The 14076-nt window shown below is 38.2% G+C and overlaps 1 protein-coding gene across 2 annotated transcripts in view; it reads left to right on the forward strand.

Annotated features, from left to right (window-relative positions):
- The first annotated feature begins 200 nt into the window (after nucleotides 1-200).
- TIMMDC1 (translocase of inner mitochondrial membrane domain containing 1) overlaps nucleotides 201-14076 on the forward strand; it is a 21630-nt gene continuing 7754 nt past the window's right edge. The window contains exons 1-4 of one of the 2 annotated variants that reach the window (XM_029939367.1): nucleotides 201-599; nucleotides 3258-3423; nucleotides 6747-6835; nucleotides 7323-7541. In XM_029939367.1, the coding sequence (XP_029795227.1) occupies nucleotides 418-599; nucleotides 3258-3423; nucleotides 6747-6835; nucleotides 7323-7461 (576 nt within the window). In that variant the 5' untranslated portion in view covers nucleotides 201-417 and the 3' untranslated portion in view covers nucleotides 7462-7541. Of the gene's footprint in view, nucleotides 600-3257; nucleotides 3424-6746; nucleotides 6836-7322; nucleotides 7542-14076 lie in introns of those variants that run through there. The other variant, XM_029939366.1, reaches the window with a different exon arrangement.

Here is a 14076-nt window from a genome sequence, read left to right on the forward strand (position 1 = left end):
CCGGTTTCTGGGGCCCAGGAAGCCCAAAGAAACCGCCCGGAGGCGGGGCCACAGGCAGCTGAGGTCGGCTACTCGCTGCCAAGTCACTTCCGGGGGGCGGGCCAGGCAACACTGGGTTCGTCCCGCCTCCAACCGGAAGTGTTTTAGCTGCGGCGACGCCATCGCCCCGCCCATTGGCCTTTGCCCTGATGAAGGTGGGACTTCCTGTCTCGTGTATCCAAGGTCCTGCAAAGTGAGGGCCGGCCCTGAGGAGGAGGATGTCGAGAGTTGTTGTGGCGCGTCTGGCGGCAGATTAGCTGGGGCCTAGTGGAAGGGTACTCACCTACTGCAGTTATCCTTACTGTCCTCCCACGGCGTCTCCCGGAGGCCTTGGAGCCCTGAGACCCTAAGCGTGTGTCCGCAGGTTCAGTGAGGGCTATGGAGGTGCGACCGCCAGCGCCACAGAGCTACCTCTGCAGGGCTCTGGGTCCTTTCCCTCGGGTCTTTGCTGCGGGAGCTGTGGCTGCCGATTCGGAGAACCAGAAGCTGTCTTCCTCCGTTCCAGAGCCTGATTACCTGGAATCCGGATGGGACCGCCTTCGGGACCTGTTTGTCAAAGAGTAAAAGTGCCTAGGGTCTGTGGGGAGGGGACTGCGAAGAGCTGTCCTTAAATCTAGGTCATCCTGGCGCGAAGGACCCTTGAGTGATGGGGTTTATTTTTTAATAAGATTTGGTGTTCTAATGTTTGTTTCCCAAGCTTGTATCCTCACATTGCCATTTAGTAGATCTGTTGGTTGACAAGACAGTTTACAAATGGTAGGGTTGAAACTCTTAAATCAGAACATATTTAGAGAATATAGTCTTAGTGTAATCCCCTGATTTTACAAATTAGAATTGAGCCGAGCTAATTAGTGTCAGAATTGACCCTGGAATCCACATCAACAAGATTACGCTCCAGTATTTTTCGTGTTTCACCTTATTTTTTTATATTTTTCTTATAGTTTATTTATTTTTGAGACAGAGCACGAGTGGGGGAGGGGCAGAGAGAGAGAGAGAGCGCGCGCGAGAGAGAGACAGACACAGAATCCGAAACAGGCTCCAGGCTCTGAGCTGTCAGCACAGAACCAGTTGCGGGGCTCGAACCCTCGAACAGTGAGAGATCACGACCTGAGCTGAAGTCGGTTAGCTCAAACCCATGAACAGTGAGAGAGCATGACGTGAGCTGCAGTCGGACGCTTAACCAACTGAGCTACCCAGGCGCCCCTGTATTTCACTTTATCCCAAACTTTGGCATCTCATGACAATAGCTCCCCTTCCTCTCAAAAAAAAAAAAAAAAAAAAGAAGAAGAAGAAAGAGTTTGGAGAGAAGGCAGAGACAGCTCTAAAATGTTTATTCTGTCAGATAAGGAATATGTAAAAAATAATAGCAAGTATTGTCTGATCACTTTATGAAAGGAACAATATAAGCTAGATTAACAAATAAGGTTATTTCAGAATAAAGGATAACCCTTCAAATTGAATTAACTTTAATGAAAAACTAAGGGTATTTCATTTATTTCATCATTTCATCATTTATCAATTACTGATGAAAAAATGGCCCTTTCATGAACTACGTTACAATACTATACTGTTATCAAGTGGTTAAATTGACTTTGAAGCTTTATTATGTTGCTGAGATTGTTGGGGCAAAGGAGTTGGCTGAATTGGATTTAATTGCTTTTCTGAGATATCATCTTTATTTTAAAGATAATGAGGCAGCCATTCTCATTAGTCCTTCCAATATTTACTTGAGATACTTGTGAAAGATCCTATGTAAAACATAACCGAAGAACGTTATTTTGATCAGCTTTGTAAACCACAGAATGTTGGATCTGAAAGAAATTTGAAGGGAATCTAGTGTAACTTCCATGTTCCCCTCCATCGTAGATGAGGAAACTAAAGTTCATAGAGATTGGGATCTGGCTGCAGGTCGCTTAACAGTGGGTGACAGAACCAGAACCACAACCCCGTTGTCACTTGTAGTTTAGGCCTTTTTGCCACCGTGCCATTTCTTCACCATTCACCAGCTGTCTGGGCCAACCATAGAACGAAATCGATAAACGGGAGATAAGTATCACCTATGTAATGGAAGTTTTCAGAGAATGAAAAGGAGGCAAAGCATATATATCTGGCCTGTTAAGTGTTAAGCTTTTATATTTTTCTGAGTTCTGTCATAGGCCAATTTTTAGATAAATGTTTTTGGTCTTATTCACATACAAGATAAGTACAGGGTTCAAATTATAGCAGTTTTTTCCCCTTGACCTAAGTAAGTATAAGAGGGTTTTCTGAGAAGTTTTGTTTAGATTTCTCTTGTAGATGCAGGAACTGTAAAGATTCACTGATTCTGATTTCAGAGATGTGGTTATTGATAATTAGAATTAGATAAACACCTTATAGTCTCTGAAGAAAGTGATTTAGTAATGTAAATAACAGTATTTATCTAGAGGGCTATTTATAGTAACATAATACTTAAAAACTTAGCTCTTCATTAAAGCTTCTAGAAGACATCTTCAAAGCTTTATTAGCAATTCTAGTTTCTTCTGCTTTTGAGTGTAATAAAGTGAATTAAACAGTGTTATCTTATTAGGTTGGTCTGTGGTGCCCATTGTACAGTGAGATTTCTCATTTGGTGCTTTTTAAAATACAAGGTCAATCTGAGCATGACATAAAAGTGAAGAATTCAGAAAGATAGGTTTTGATTTTTTTTTTAATCTCGGATTTTGTTCTTGAATGCATTGTCCTAAAATCCATAAGTTTGTGTAATTTCCAAAAGTTAGCTTAAAATTCAAAAAGGGAAATCTTGATCCTTGCATCCAGCTTACAGATTCTTCCTGAATCCAGAGATGTAGTCAAGTTGTAATAGTCATCAAATAAAAGCACCTTAGAAAAAAACTTATTGGAGTATAATACATATCTATTTACACATAAATAATATTGATCAATGACTTTTCACTAACTAGACATAGCTGCGTAAGCAACACCAAGAGACTGTTAGCATTTCAGAAGCTCCCCTTCTAGTCACTATCTTCCTAAGTGTAATCAACCAATAGCCTAATTTCTAATAGTATAGGTTAATTTTGGCTGAGATTTGAGCTACTTGTGACATAATTGCTATTTAATTCTTCAGAAGATTTTATTAATCAGAAGATTCTGCCCATAATGAAAAATGTGGCAGTGTTAGTATTGGGGTCATTTTGAATGTTCTAATCCCAAACAACATTGTCTTTTTGATGTCTTAGTGAACAGCAGAGAACTTCAAAGGAACTTGAGAATATTTATAAGGCGGCTGTTTCAGCAGGCATCATTGGCTGGGCATATGGGGGAATACCAGCTTTTATTCATGCTAAACAGCACTATGTGGAGCAGAGCCAAGCAGAAATTTATCATAACCGGTTTGATGCTGTGGTAAGTACTGATATTCTACAAGTATTTGAGGGCACACTAGTTTAGCAGTTCACTTTACATTTAGTTATTTAGTTAGGAAGTAGGGTTGGGAGGGTTAAGGATTTTAGAGTAAAGAAACAAAGCCTATGGTTAATAACAATGGAAGTTCTAATGTTAAAGAGCATACACATGGCTTGTCAGACCACTTCTCTTATCTTCGGAGGGATTACCACCGTGGCTCTACTTTCTGAAATACATTTCTATCACTTCTCAAGCTATCGGCTAAGATCTAGTATAGTATCTGAAATATATTTCTAATCCCTAGCTAAATTATCAGTGTTTAACTGTAGCATATTAATGCCATTCACAGGGCCTCCTTGGAGGCAATAATTAGCACTTATAACTCTACAGCTTATAGAGTGCTGACTCTTTTTAGAGCTGTACATAAATCAATTCTGTTATATTAGTGAGGAAGTTACAGCTTAGAGAGTTAATTGTTTGGGTTTTTTTTTTAATAATTCTATCGGACTTAAAAGTTGTGAAAGTATTACAAAGAACTCCTGTATACTTATCACCCAGATTCTTCAAATGTTAATATTTTATCACATTTACTGTAGCATTCTCTTTCTGTATAATGCATATTATTATTTTTTGTGAATGCTTGAGAGTAAGTTATAGTCATGATAAATACTTAAATATTTATTTCCCTAAAAACAAGGACATTCTCTTCTATAACCACTATATAATTATCCAGATCAGGAAATTATCACTGATATAGTACTGTTGTCTTATTTTTAGACTTTATGTAAATTTTGCTAGTCATCCCCATAGTATTATTTCTTTATTTAAGTTTATTCATTTATTTTGACAAAGAGAGTGTTCACCAGCTGGAGTAGGGGAGGGTCAGAAAGACAGGGAGAAAGAGAGAGTCCCAGGCAGGTTCCACACCAGGCTCCATGCTGTCAGTGCAGAGCCCAGTGCAGGGCTCAGTCTCATGAAGTGTGAGATCATGACCTAAGTCGAAACCAAGAGTCAGATACCTAACCAACTGAGCCACCCGGGTGCCCCTATTTTAAAAGTAAATAAAAATAATTTTCTAGGTCCGGCATCTAATACTGGATCAGATGTTGAATTTGCCTTTCATGCCTCTTTAGTCTTGTTTAATATAGAACAGTTTCTCTTTCTTTAACTTTCTTGATTGTGACATTTTTGAAGATTGTGTTCTTCAATTAGTATTTGTTTAATGTTTTCTCATGATTAGATTCCAGCTATGTGTTTTAGCAGGAATAGTCTAGAATTAATGTTTCCTTCTTAGTACATTATATCAGGAGCACATGATATCTTTTGTCCCTTTATTGATGTTTACTTTAGGCACTTGATTAAGATGGTCTCTGCCAGGCTTATTCACTGTAATATTACTATTTTTCTTCCTTTGTAATTTTTAAATTTTTTATTATAAAAAAAAATTTTTTTTTGAGAGAGCACACTTGCAAGCAGGGGAAGGGCAGAAGGAGAGGGAGAGAGAATCTCAAGCAAGCTCCACACCCAGCACAAGCCAAGGTGGGACTCAATCAATCAAGCCAAGGAAGGACTCGATCTCAGGACTGTGAGATTATGACCTGAGCTGAAATCAAGATAATTAGTAAATGTAATTAGGAATATTTTATGGATACGTATTAGATACTTTGACACTATGTAAATACCCTATTTTTCATCAGATTTTTGTGCTTTAGTTTTAGTATTCATTTAGTTTGATGACTCTTACCTGAAAGAGTTAATACTGGGGTGGTTGTAACATGGTTATTTTCTAATGCCATCTTTCCTACATTTATTGCTTTGTATTCAGCTTTAAGGGAGAGCTTTCCCTTTTCCTGTATTTGTCTCTTTATAATTTATTTATATCAATGGGGATTCAGGGATTCTTATTTTATTCTGTAGTTTATAATTCATTACTATTATTATTTATCTTGATGCTGAAATTGGCCTAGATTTGGACAGTTGGAGCCCTTTAAACTAGCTTCTTTGTTCTTTTGATATGTCTCCATCATTCTTTGAGCATAGCTTTTCTTTTCTTTTTTTTTTTGCATAGCAAGATGATTTTGACTCATCTTTTACTTTTCTAGCTTCAGAATTAGTTATCACCAAGGAGTTCTAGTTTCTCATAGTGGAAGAATTGTATTTAAAAACTAATATTTGAAGCTATGTATGTTCACTGCTTACAGGGATATCATGGCTTCTGTAGGCCCTAATCAGACAGAATTAGGAAATGTGTGTGTGTTCATATGTACTTCTATACACATATTCATCCACACTTCTGTATCTATTTATCTGCCCATTTATTAAAAGCCACGAGTCAATACTGATACTCTTTAGAAAGGTTTTGACTTGCCCAGTATCTCATTGTAGTTAAGGATCCACTTAGGGATTCTCTCAAAATCTAGACTGTATCCTCAGGATATTGTACAAGACTTCTCCATGGTGATGTGGGAAAAATGTGCTGTGGAGACAGACAACCTGTCTTCCAATTATGACTTATTCCTTCTTGGCTGAGTGATCTTGGTTAGAAACTTCCTCTCTGTGCTTTAGTTAAAACTGAAACACCTGCCTAAAAAAAGGTTGTAAAAAATTAAATGAGGTAATATGTTAACACAACTTTTACGCAGAAGGCAGGCATTAAATATTAGTTCTCTTTTCTTTGCTCCTTTCTGTATATCTGTATTACTATTATCCTTACTCTGTTATTTACCATTCATTAGCTTCTTTTTTATTTTATGGTTTCTTTTTTCCAAGATTGTTTTTAAATTTTTTTTTTAACATTTATTTATTTTTGAGAGACAGAGACAGATCATGAGCAGGGGAAGGGCAAAGAGAGAGGGAGACACAGAATCCGAAGCAGGCTTCAGGCTCCAGGCTCCAAGCTGTCAGCACAGAGCCTGACGCAGGGCCCAAACCCACAAACTGTGAGATCATGACCTGAGCCAAAGTCAGACATTCAACCTACTGAGCCACCCAGGCACCCCACCAAGATTTCTTGATATAAAAAGCATGTCTAATACTGACTTTATATTTGCCATGGCATTTGCCATATAAATCCTCTGTTTATTGCCTCATTGATAGCTTACTTTGTTGACACTGGCAATTCTTAGTTCCTTTTCTAACTCCTGATAGAATAGGATGCACATGGTACTTTTGCTTAAGTTTCAGTAAACAGTGATATTTCTAGAGATCTTAAGAGTGTTTCTGTTTACATGTCCGTGCCTAATCCATAGCCGTCCTTCTACCACAGTTTTAGAATAAAGGTATTACGTGGTCTTGGAACCTCAGAGCCTTTTCATTAACTTTAGCAATCTGCACATCGTGCTGCCACACGAGGCTTCATCCGGTATGGCTGGCGCTGGAGTTGGAGAACTACAGTGTTTGTGACTATATTCAAGTAAGTTCTCAAATTGTGACTTAAGGTCTCAGTATTCTTTTATTATTATTTTATTCTTAGTATTCGAAAGATGAGCAAGTGAGATTTTTTAAAACTAAACATCCATATGAGAGTGATTCATAATACCTTTTTCCCTAGGAACTTTTATCTGTCTATGTAAATGGTTGGTCTTCCACCTCTTACCAAAATAGGTACAGGTTTCTAAGTAAGAGAAATTCTGCGAAACTCTTTTTTATGTTTCTGTGTCTACGTGAGTATTTTTTCCAGAAATTTGATTGTTCTTTCATTCATTCTTTAGCAGAAGGTCCAGCTGGAAAACTCATAGGCATATTAGTAGCTTGGAACACATTGATGGGACCTAGACTAAGACCAGGAATCGACATAGTAGGCGCTTCTGGTGTCTGTCACTTTAGTGACAATTGTGGTTGAGGACGTAAGGGGGATATGCTTTAAATTTTATGTTTTCTTCCTTCCCCCTTCTTCTCAGCACAGTGAACACCAGTCTAAATGTGTACCGAAATAAAAATGCCCTAAGCCATTTTGTCATTGCAGGAGGTAAGACATTTTTGTTCTTATGTTTTTCAGTCTTCTCAAATATGGTTTGGGAAATATTTAAGGACTTATGAATCAGAACTACTGAATTCTTTGGTTGGCTTCTCATCACATCTTATCCAACATTCATGCAAAATGGATGGAGAGCATTGCGCATGGCCCTTGGTATACTTGGTGAACAAAACAGAAAAGTCTTTGCTCTCTGTTTTACAGAGTTTTACAGTCTAATGTGATTGGGGAAAAACAGGCGCTGTGATAGAAAATAGCAGTAGGTGAGGCAATGGGATGATCAGAGTGATTTAAAAAGGCCTCTGTGGAGGGGTGACATTTAAACGGATACCTAAGAAATGGGAAAAGTAAGCCTTGTAAAGAAGAGTAGCCTAGGAAGAGGGAACTTTGAGGGGAAGGCTCTAAGGCAAGAAAGTTCCTCAAAAGCAGGATAATACGGCTGGAACATAGGAAATGAGGAGGGAGTGGCTTGAGATCCGATTTGTGAAGTTAAGTAGAAAGGGACCAGATTTTTCATACTAAGAGTTTGGATTTTATTTTAAAGCTCTATGCCTCTGGTAAATGTGACCTCTTTAAAATGAACATTAAAAAACAAAGTCTTGAAGTATTATTTCCAGAAATGGAAATGTGAAGTGCCACACGCACTCAAACACTCGCTACCTCATGTAATTCTCTCACATACAAAAATGTACATACAATGCACATAACATTTAAAAATTTTTTAATTTGGAGATAATTTCAAGCTTACAAAACATTTTAAAAATGAAAGTAATACAAGGAACACTGTGTAGTCTTTGTATACAGAGATTCAATTTTCATTAACATTTTGGCCCATTTGCTTTATGACTTATTCCCTCTTGAGTGCATGTTCTCTTTCTCTTTGTATATGTATACACACCCAGGCAAACACATGTACACATAATTTGAACTTAACAATTTAATGGAAACATTTTAAAATATAAAACTAGAAATGGTATTAATAGCACTGGAGCAGCTGAAACTGGGCCTTTTTTAACTTGCAACCATTTTTCCATGGGTGTTCTATAGGTTCAAATGCCTGTATCCAAACCAAACTCTGTTTTCCTCCCCCAACTTCCATACTTGCCCCTGCTCTTATGTTCTTTATCCTTTACCATGTTAAGCAAACAAACAAAAAACCTGGAAACCAGGTAATGATATGGTTCAGCCCTTTATCTGCCTCTTTGCAAAGTTCTGGTCCTTTAATTATATTCCTTTAATATGTATGGACTCTCACCTCCTTTTTCTTCCCACTGCTGCTATTGGGTCTTCCCTGTTTCTAGTCTTGGTTTGCTCCACTTCCAGTTACCTTAGTTACCGTTTGAAATATGAATGTGAGTATAACACTTTGATGCTTGAGGCTCTTTCATAGTTTCCCATCGTTCTAATGCTGACTCTTAATCTGGTCCCCGTACACCACTCTGGCACCGTCCTTACGACTCTACTCTGATTTCCCAAACCCGGCATAATCTTTTTTTTTTAAGATTATTTATTTATTTATGTATTTCCTTTTATAGTTTATTGTCAAGTTGGTTTCCATATAACACCCAGTGCAAACCCAGCATGATCTTGCTTTACATGTATTGGTCCCTCTTCTTGAACCTGCCTTCCCACTCTGGCAAATAATTTTGTTCAGCTTTTATTGAACCTATTTTTCAAGATTCGGCTCATCTGTCAGCTTAGTTTCCCTAGAGACCCTTCCTAGCTCCTGTTTTCTTATTTTTGGATTTCCAGGTATCTTTCCCCTATATTCCCATAATTCACTATAAATATTTTAATCAAAGCACTTATGACTATGTTGTACCTGTTAACTTGTTTTGCTTCTCCATTAGATGACTTACTTGGTATTGGAGAAAGTCTTTGCCTTTTATATCACAACTATTTGACACATAGTAGAATAGAATAAATGTTTCTTGAATGTAAATTGAATGTAAAAATTAGTAAAAATAGAAACATCTGATACAAGATAAGTTTCTATACCAAACCAGCAACCAACATTGACTTTAATGGTATAACACTAAAATAATTTCCCCTGAAGTGAGAATCATGTCAAGAATGACTCTCCTCATTATTATATGGCATTCATCTGGACATTTATAAATGTATATTTGACATCTGGAATGACTGAGTGAGGATGTTGGCAAATCCTTTCCACAAAAAGCAACAATAGAATTCGACATAATTATCAAAGACAGCCATTTAAAGATGATGGAAATTGACCACAAACTCACAACAAATCAGTAAGCATTTATCCAAGAATTTCTACTGAGTCTCAATAAAAACATTGGAAGTCTGTGGTCTTTCAGCCTAGGGCTGCTCCTGTCCTCCTGACCCACAGCTCTATGATGCAGAAGTTTCATAAGGACAGGCTGGAGGACTGGCATTCTGCTGCTTGAGGGGGCTGCCTTTATTTATAGAGAAAACAAAATTCCAAGCAACCAAGGGATGACAGAAAATTCCAAGCAACGGAGGGATGTTGCTGAAAACGATTGCAACAGGGGAAGGATAATGTGACAGCTAACCTGAGGTTCTGATCCTATTTGGAATAAGGAACAGAGTGGTAGATGAGGCAGAATCTTAACAGGAATATCTGGGAAACAAGACAGCCAAAGAAGGTTTTAATAAGATCCTACTTCTCCCTAGAACTCTGGGAAGTTGCACACACGTGTAAGTATTCATGCAGACTCCAGAGAGACTGGCAAAGGCCCTACCAAGCTAACTTATCTTTGGTTAGTTGTGAGGGTTAATTGTGAACACCAAAAGAAAAAGCCAGAAAAGATTATAAACTGTCTCAACTTTGAATGATTCTTCAACCACAGATACATTGGTAAAGGATAGAAGGCTTACTAGCTTGGGATGTTTAAGCATAACCTCTGACAAATCATTGGCTGACTCCTTACGCCAGTGTGATGCCTAGAAAACCACACATAAAAATAAAAATTGAACAAAGACATTAGTGGCTGGACACAGAATGAGTCCAGATAAGTCACTACATAAACAAAAAATTACAGCCATGCCCCCGGGGGGGGGGTGTGTCCTTACTCCAGAGCTGCTATAATTTATTACCTAAAAGTCCAGTTTCCAACAACAACTAAAAAATCATAAGACATAAAACCAGGGGATTAAAAAAAAGCAGTCACTGGGAATGTCTCTGCCTGGACCATTCCATTGAACGTAGGAGACAAAAAGGCTTCAAACAGTTTTAAGGAAATGAAAGTATGATCATAGTGACTTATCAAATAGAGAATATCAGTAAACACGGAAATTATAAAAATAAATCAATGAAAAGTTGGGAGTTGATACATACAACAATAAAAATTAAAATTTCACCAGAGAGGAGGAGCTCAACACCAGACTTGATAGCAAAGGAGAATCCGTGAACTTGAAGATGAATTGGTATAGATGGTTTTTGGTGAAGGACAGAATTTTTAAAATGAACTGTGCCTCAGCAATCTATAGGACACCATCAAAAATACCAACAGGGGCACCCGGGTGGCTCAGTCGGTTAAGCATCCGGCTTCAGGTCGGGTCATGATCTCATGGTTCATGGGTTCAAGCCCTGCATCGGGCTCCATGCTGACAGCTAGCTCAGAGCCTGGAGCCTCCTCCGGATTCTGTGTCTCCTTCTCTCTCTGACCCTCCCCTGCTCATGCTGTCTCTCTCTGTCTCTCAAAAAATAAATAAAAAATATTAAAAAAAATACCAACAGATGTGTAAAGGGAATGCTAGATAGAAAAGAGAGAAAGGGTTAGAAAAAAAGTATTTTAAGAAATAATAGTCATAAACTTCCCAAATTTGATGAAAAAGATTAATCCACACATCCAAAAGGTTCAACAGACTCCCAAGAATAAACATGAAGTGATTCACACCTAGCCACGTAATAGTTACACTCTTGAAAGAGAAAAATCTTAAAAGCAGCAAGAAAAAAAAAACTCCTACAAGGAATGCCCAATAAGATTAACAACTTATTGCTCACCAGAATGATGGAAGCCAGAAGGCAGTAGAATTCATTCAAAGGCCTGAAAAGCATAAGCTGTCAACCATGAATTCTTTCTAACAAACCATTCTTCAAAATTGAAGGCAAAAATAAAGACAGTGGCAGATAAACAAGAACAAAAAATTGTTACTAGCAGATTTGCCTTACAAAAATACTATAGGAAGTTCTTCATGCTGAAAGGATGTGATACCAGATGGTAACTTGAAATTATGTGAAGTATTAAAGAGCATTGATAAAGATAATTATGTAAGTAATTATTAAAGGCTGTATAAATGTTTTTTCTTATAACTAATCTAAAAGACAGTTATATAAAATAAAAAAAATGAAGTGTTAGACATAGAGCATATTTAAAGCTATATGTGGCATTAATAGCACAAATGAGAAGGAAGGAATGGAGGTATGTTTGAACAAGGAGAGGACACCAAATAGTAACTGGACAGGAAGAAATGAAAAGTACTAGAAATGGTTAATGTGTAGATTAATATAAAAGACTCCATAAATCTATTGTTTTTCCTTTCTTTTAACTGTTTTTCCCTTCTTTAAAAATAGTATTTGATGAAATACTGGGTGACTCGGTTGGGTGTCCAACTTCGCTTGGGTCATGATCTCACAGATTGTGAGTTGGAGCCCCACGTCGGGCTCTGTGCTGACAGCTAAGAGCCTGGAGCCTGCTTCAGATTCTGTGTCCCCCTCTCAGTCTCTCCCCCACTCACGCCTTGTTTCTCTCCCCTTCAGAAATAAATAAACATTAAAAAAAATTTTTTTTAAGTATTTGAGAGGGCGCCTAGGTGTTTCAGTCAGTTAAACATTCCACTGTGGCTCAGGTCATGATTTCCTGGTTTGTGAGTTTGAGCCCTGCATCAGGCTTTCTGCCGTCAGCACAAAGCCCATTTCACATCCTCTGTCTCCCTGTCTGCCCTTCTCTTACTTGCAAGTGCTTGTATTCTTGCTGTTTCAAAAATAAGCATTTTTTTAAATTAAAAAAAATAATAACAGTATCTGACTGGCCCAGTCGGTTAAGCAGCCGACTCTTGTTCTCAGCTCAGGTCATGATCTCACGGCTTGTGAGTTGGAGCCCCACATCTGGCTGTGTGCTGATAGTGCAGAGCCTGCTTGGGATTTTCTCTGTCCCTCTCTCTGCCCCTCCCCTGCTCTGCACCCTCTTTCTCGCATCAATAAATAAACTTAAAAAATGGTAGAGACAAAGGATATTGTATAATTTTTTAAAATATTTATTTTTGAGAGAAAAAGTGAGCAGGGGATGGGCAGAGAGAGAAAGACAGGAGTCAAAATGGGCTCTACACTGTCAGTGGAGAGCCTGATGTAGGACTCAAACTCACAAACTGTTAGAGCATGACCTGAGCCAAAGTCAGATGCTTAACCAACTGATCTACTCAGGCACCCTCATTTTGTAATGTTTAAAGGACCAATCCATCAGAAAGATATAACATTTATAAACATATATGCATCTAACAACAGAGCTCATAAATACATGAAACAAACACTGAATTGCAAGGAGAAATAGACAATAACATCATAAAATAGACAATAACATATTATGAGTTCAAGTCTTGCGTAGGGTTCTGCCGATGGCTCAGAGTCTGGAGCTTGCTTTGGATTCTGTGTCTCCCTCTCGCTCTGTGTCTCTTCTCTGCTCACATCTGTCTCTCTCAAAAAATAAATAAACAAAAAAATTAAAAAGAAAAAATCTTAGCAATACTGACCAAGAAAAAGAAAATAGACACAAATTACCAAAATCTACTCAAGAAGAAATAAAAAATCTAGATAGCCCTATAACAAGTTAATAAACTAAATTATTAGTTAAAAATCTCATAAAGAAAGTCCAAGACCAGATGGCTTCAGTGGCTATTTGGGAAGTTTCTTTCACAAACTCTCCCATAGAATAGAGGAAGAAGGAACACTTTCAAACTCATTCTTTTAGACTAGTATTGTCCTTGATTCCAAAGCAAGATGAAGAAGATGAAGATACCAAAGAAAACTACAGATCACTATCAGTCAAGAGTGTATACATGGGCACCTGACAACAGAGGGAAGGGTCTATATTTGCAGACATCCTGACCTAGGATGAAATAAGACATTCCTAAGCTTACTCTTGTATGGAAAAACAAAGGACTGTCCATAGGTGCTTTGAAGTGACAAAAAATTCACTAGTGCCAGTTGTGGACACCTTCCAATGTTCAGAAAAATCACTGGTTTCTGCCAAACACCGCAGCCTGAGACTGAGCATCTGAGCATGGGAGATGATCACCCAAAATCTCTCAGCGAGAAAAAGAGCCGTTGGCTCAGTTGTGGTCGTGTGATGTTCACTGTCAGGTACTACTTGTACTGCAAGTCATTGTTCATTTACAGAGTTAAAAGTTACTAGAAATGTTTGCTCATCTTGTGGAACATTGCAGAACAAGTCAATCACAATCTGCCCTCCCCTCCCCCACCACATACACTTACACACAGCCTCCCCACTATCAACATTTCACTCCAGAGTGGGTTACTAGTTACAACTGGAGAGCATCAGTATCACCCAAAGTCCATAGTTTCCCTTAGGATTCACGCTTGGTGTACGTTCCGTGGGTTTGGACAAATGTATGACGACATGTATCCATTGTTGGGGTATCATAGCATTTTCATTGCCCTGAAAATCTGCTCC

This window comes from Suricata suricatta, chromosome 5 (genome assembly GCF_006229205.1).
Source record: "Suricata suricatta isolate VVHF042 chromosome 5, meerkat_22Aug2017_6uvM2_HiC, whole genome shotgun sequence".
Taxonomy (NCBI): domain Eukaryota; kingdom Metazoa; phylum Chordata; class Mammalia; order Carnivora; family Herpestidae; genus Suricata; species Suricata suricatta.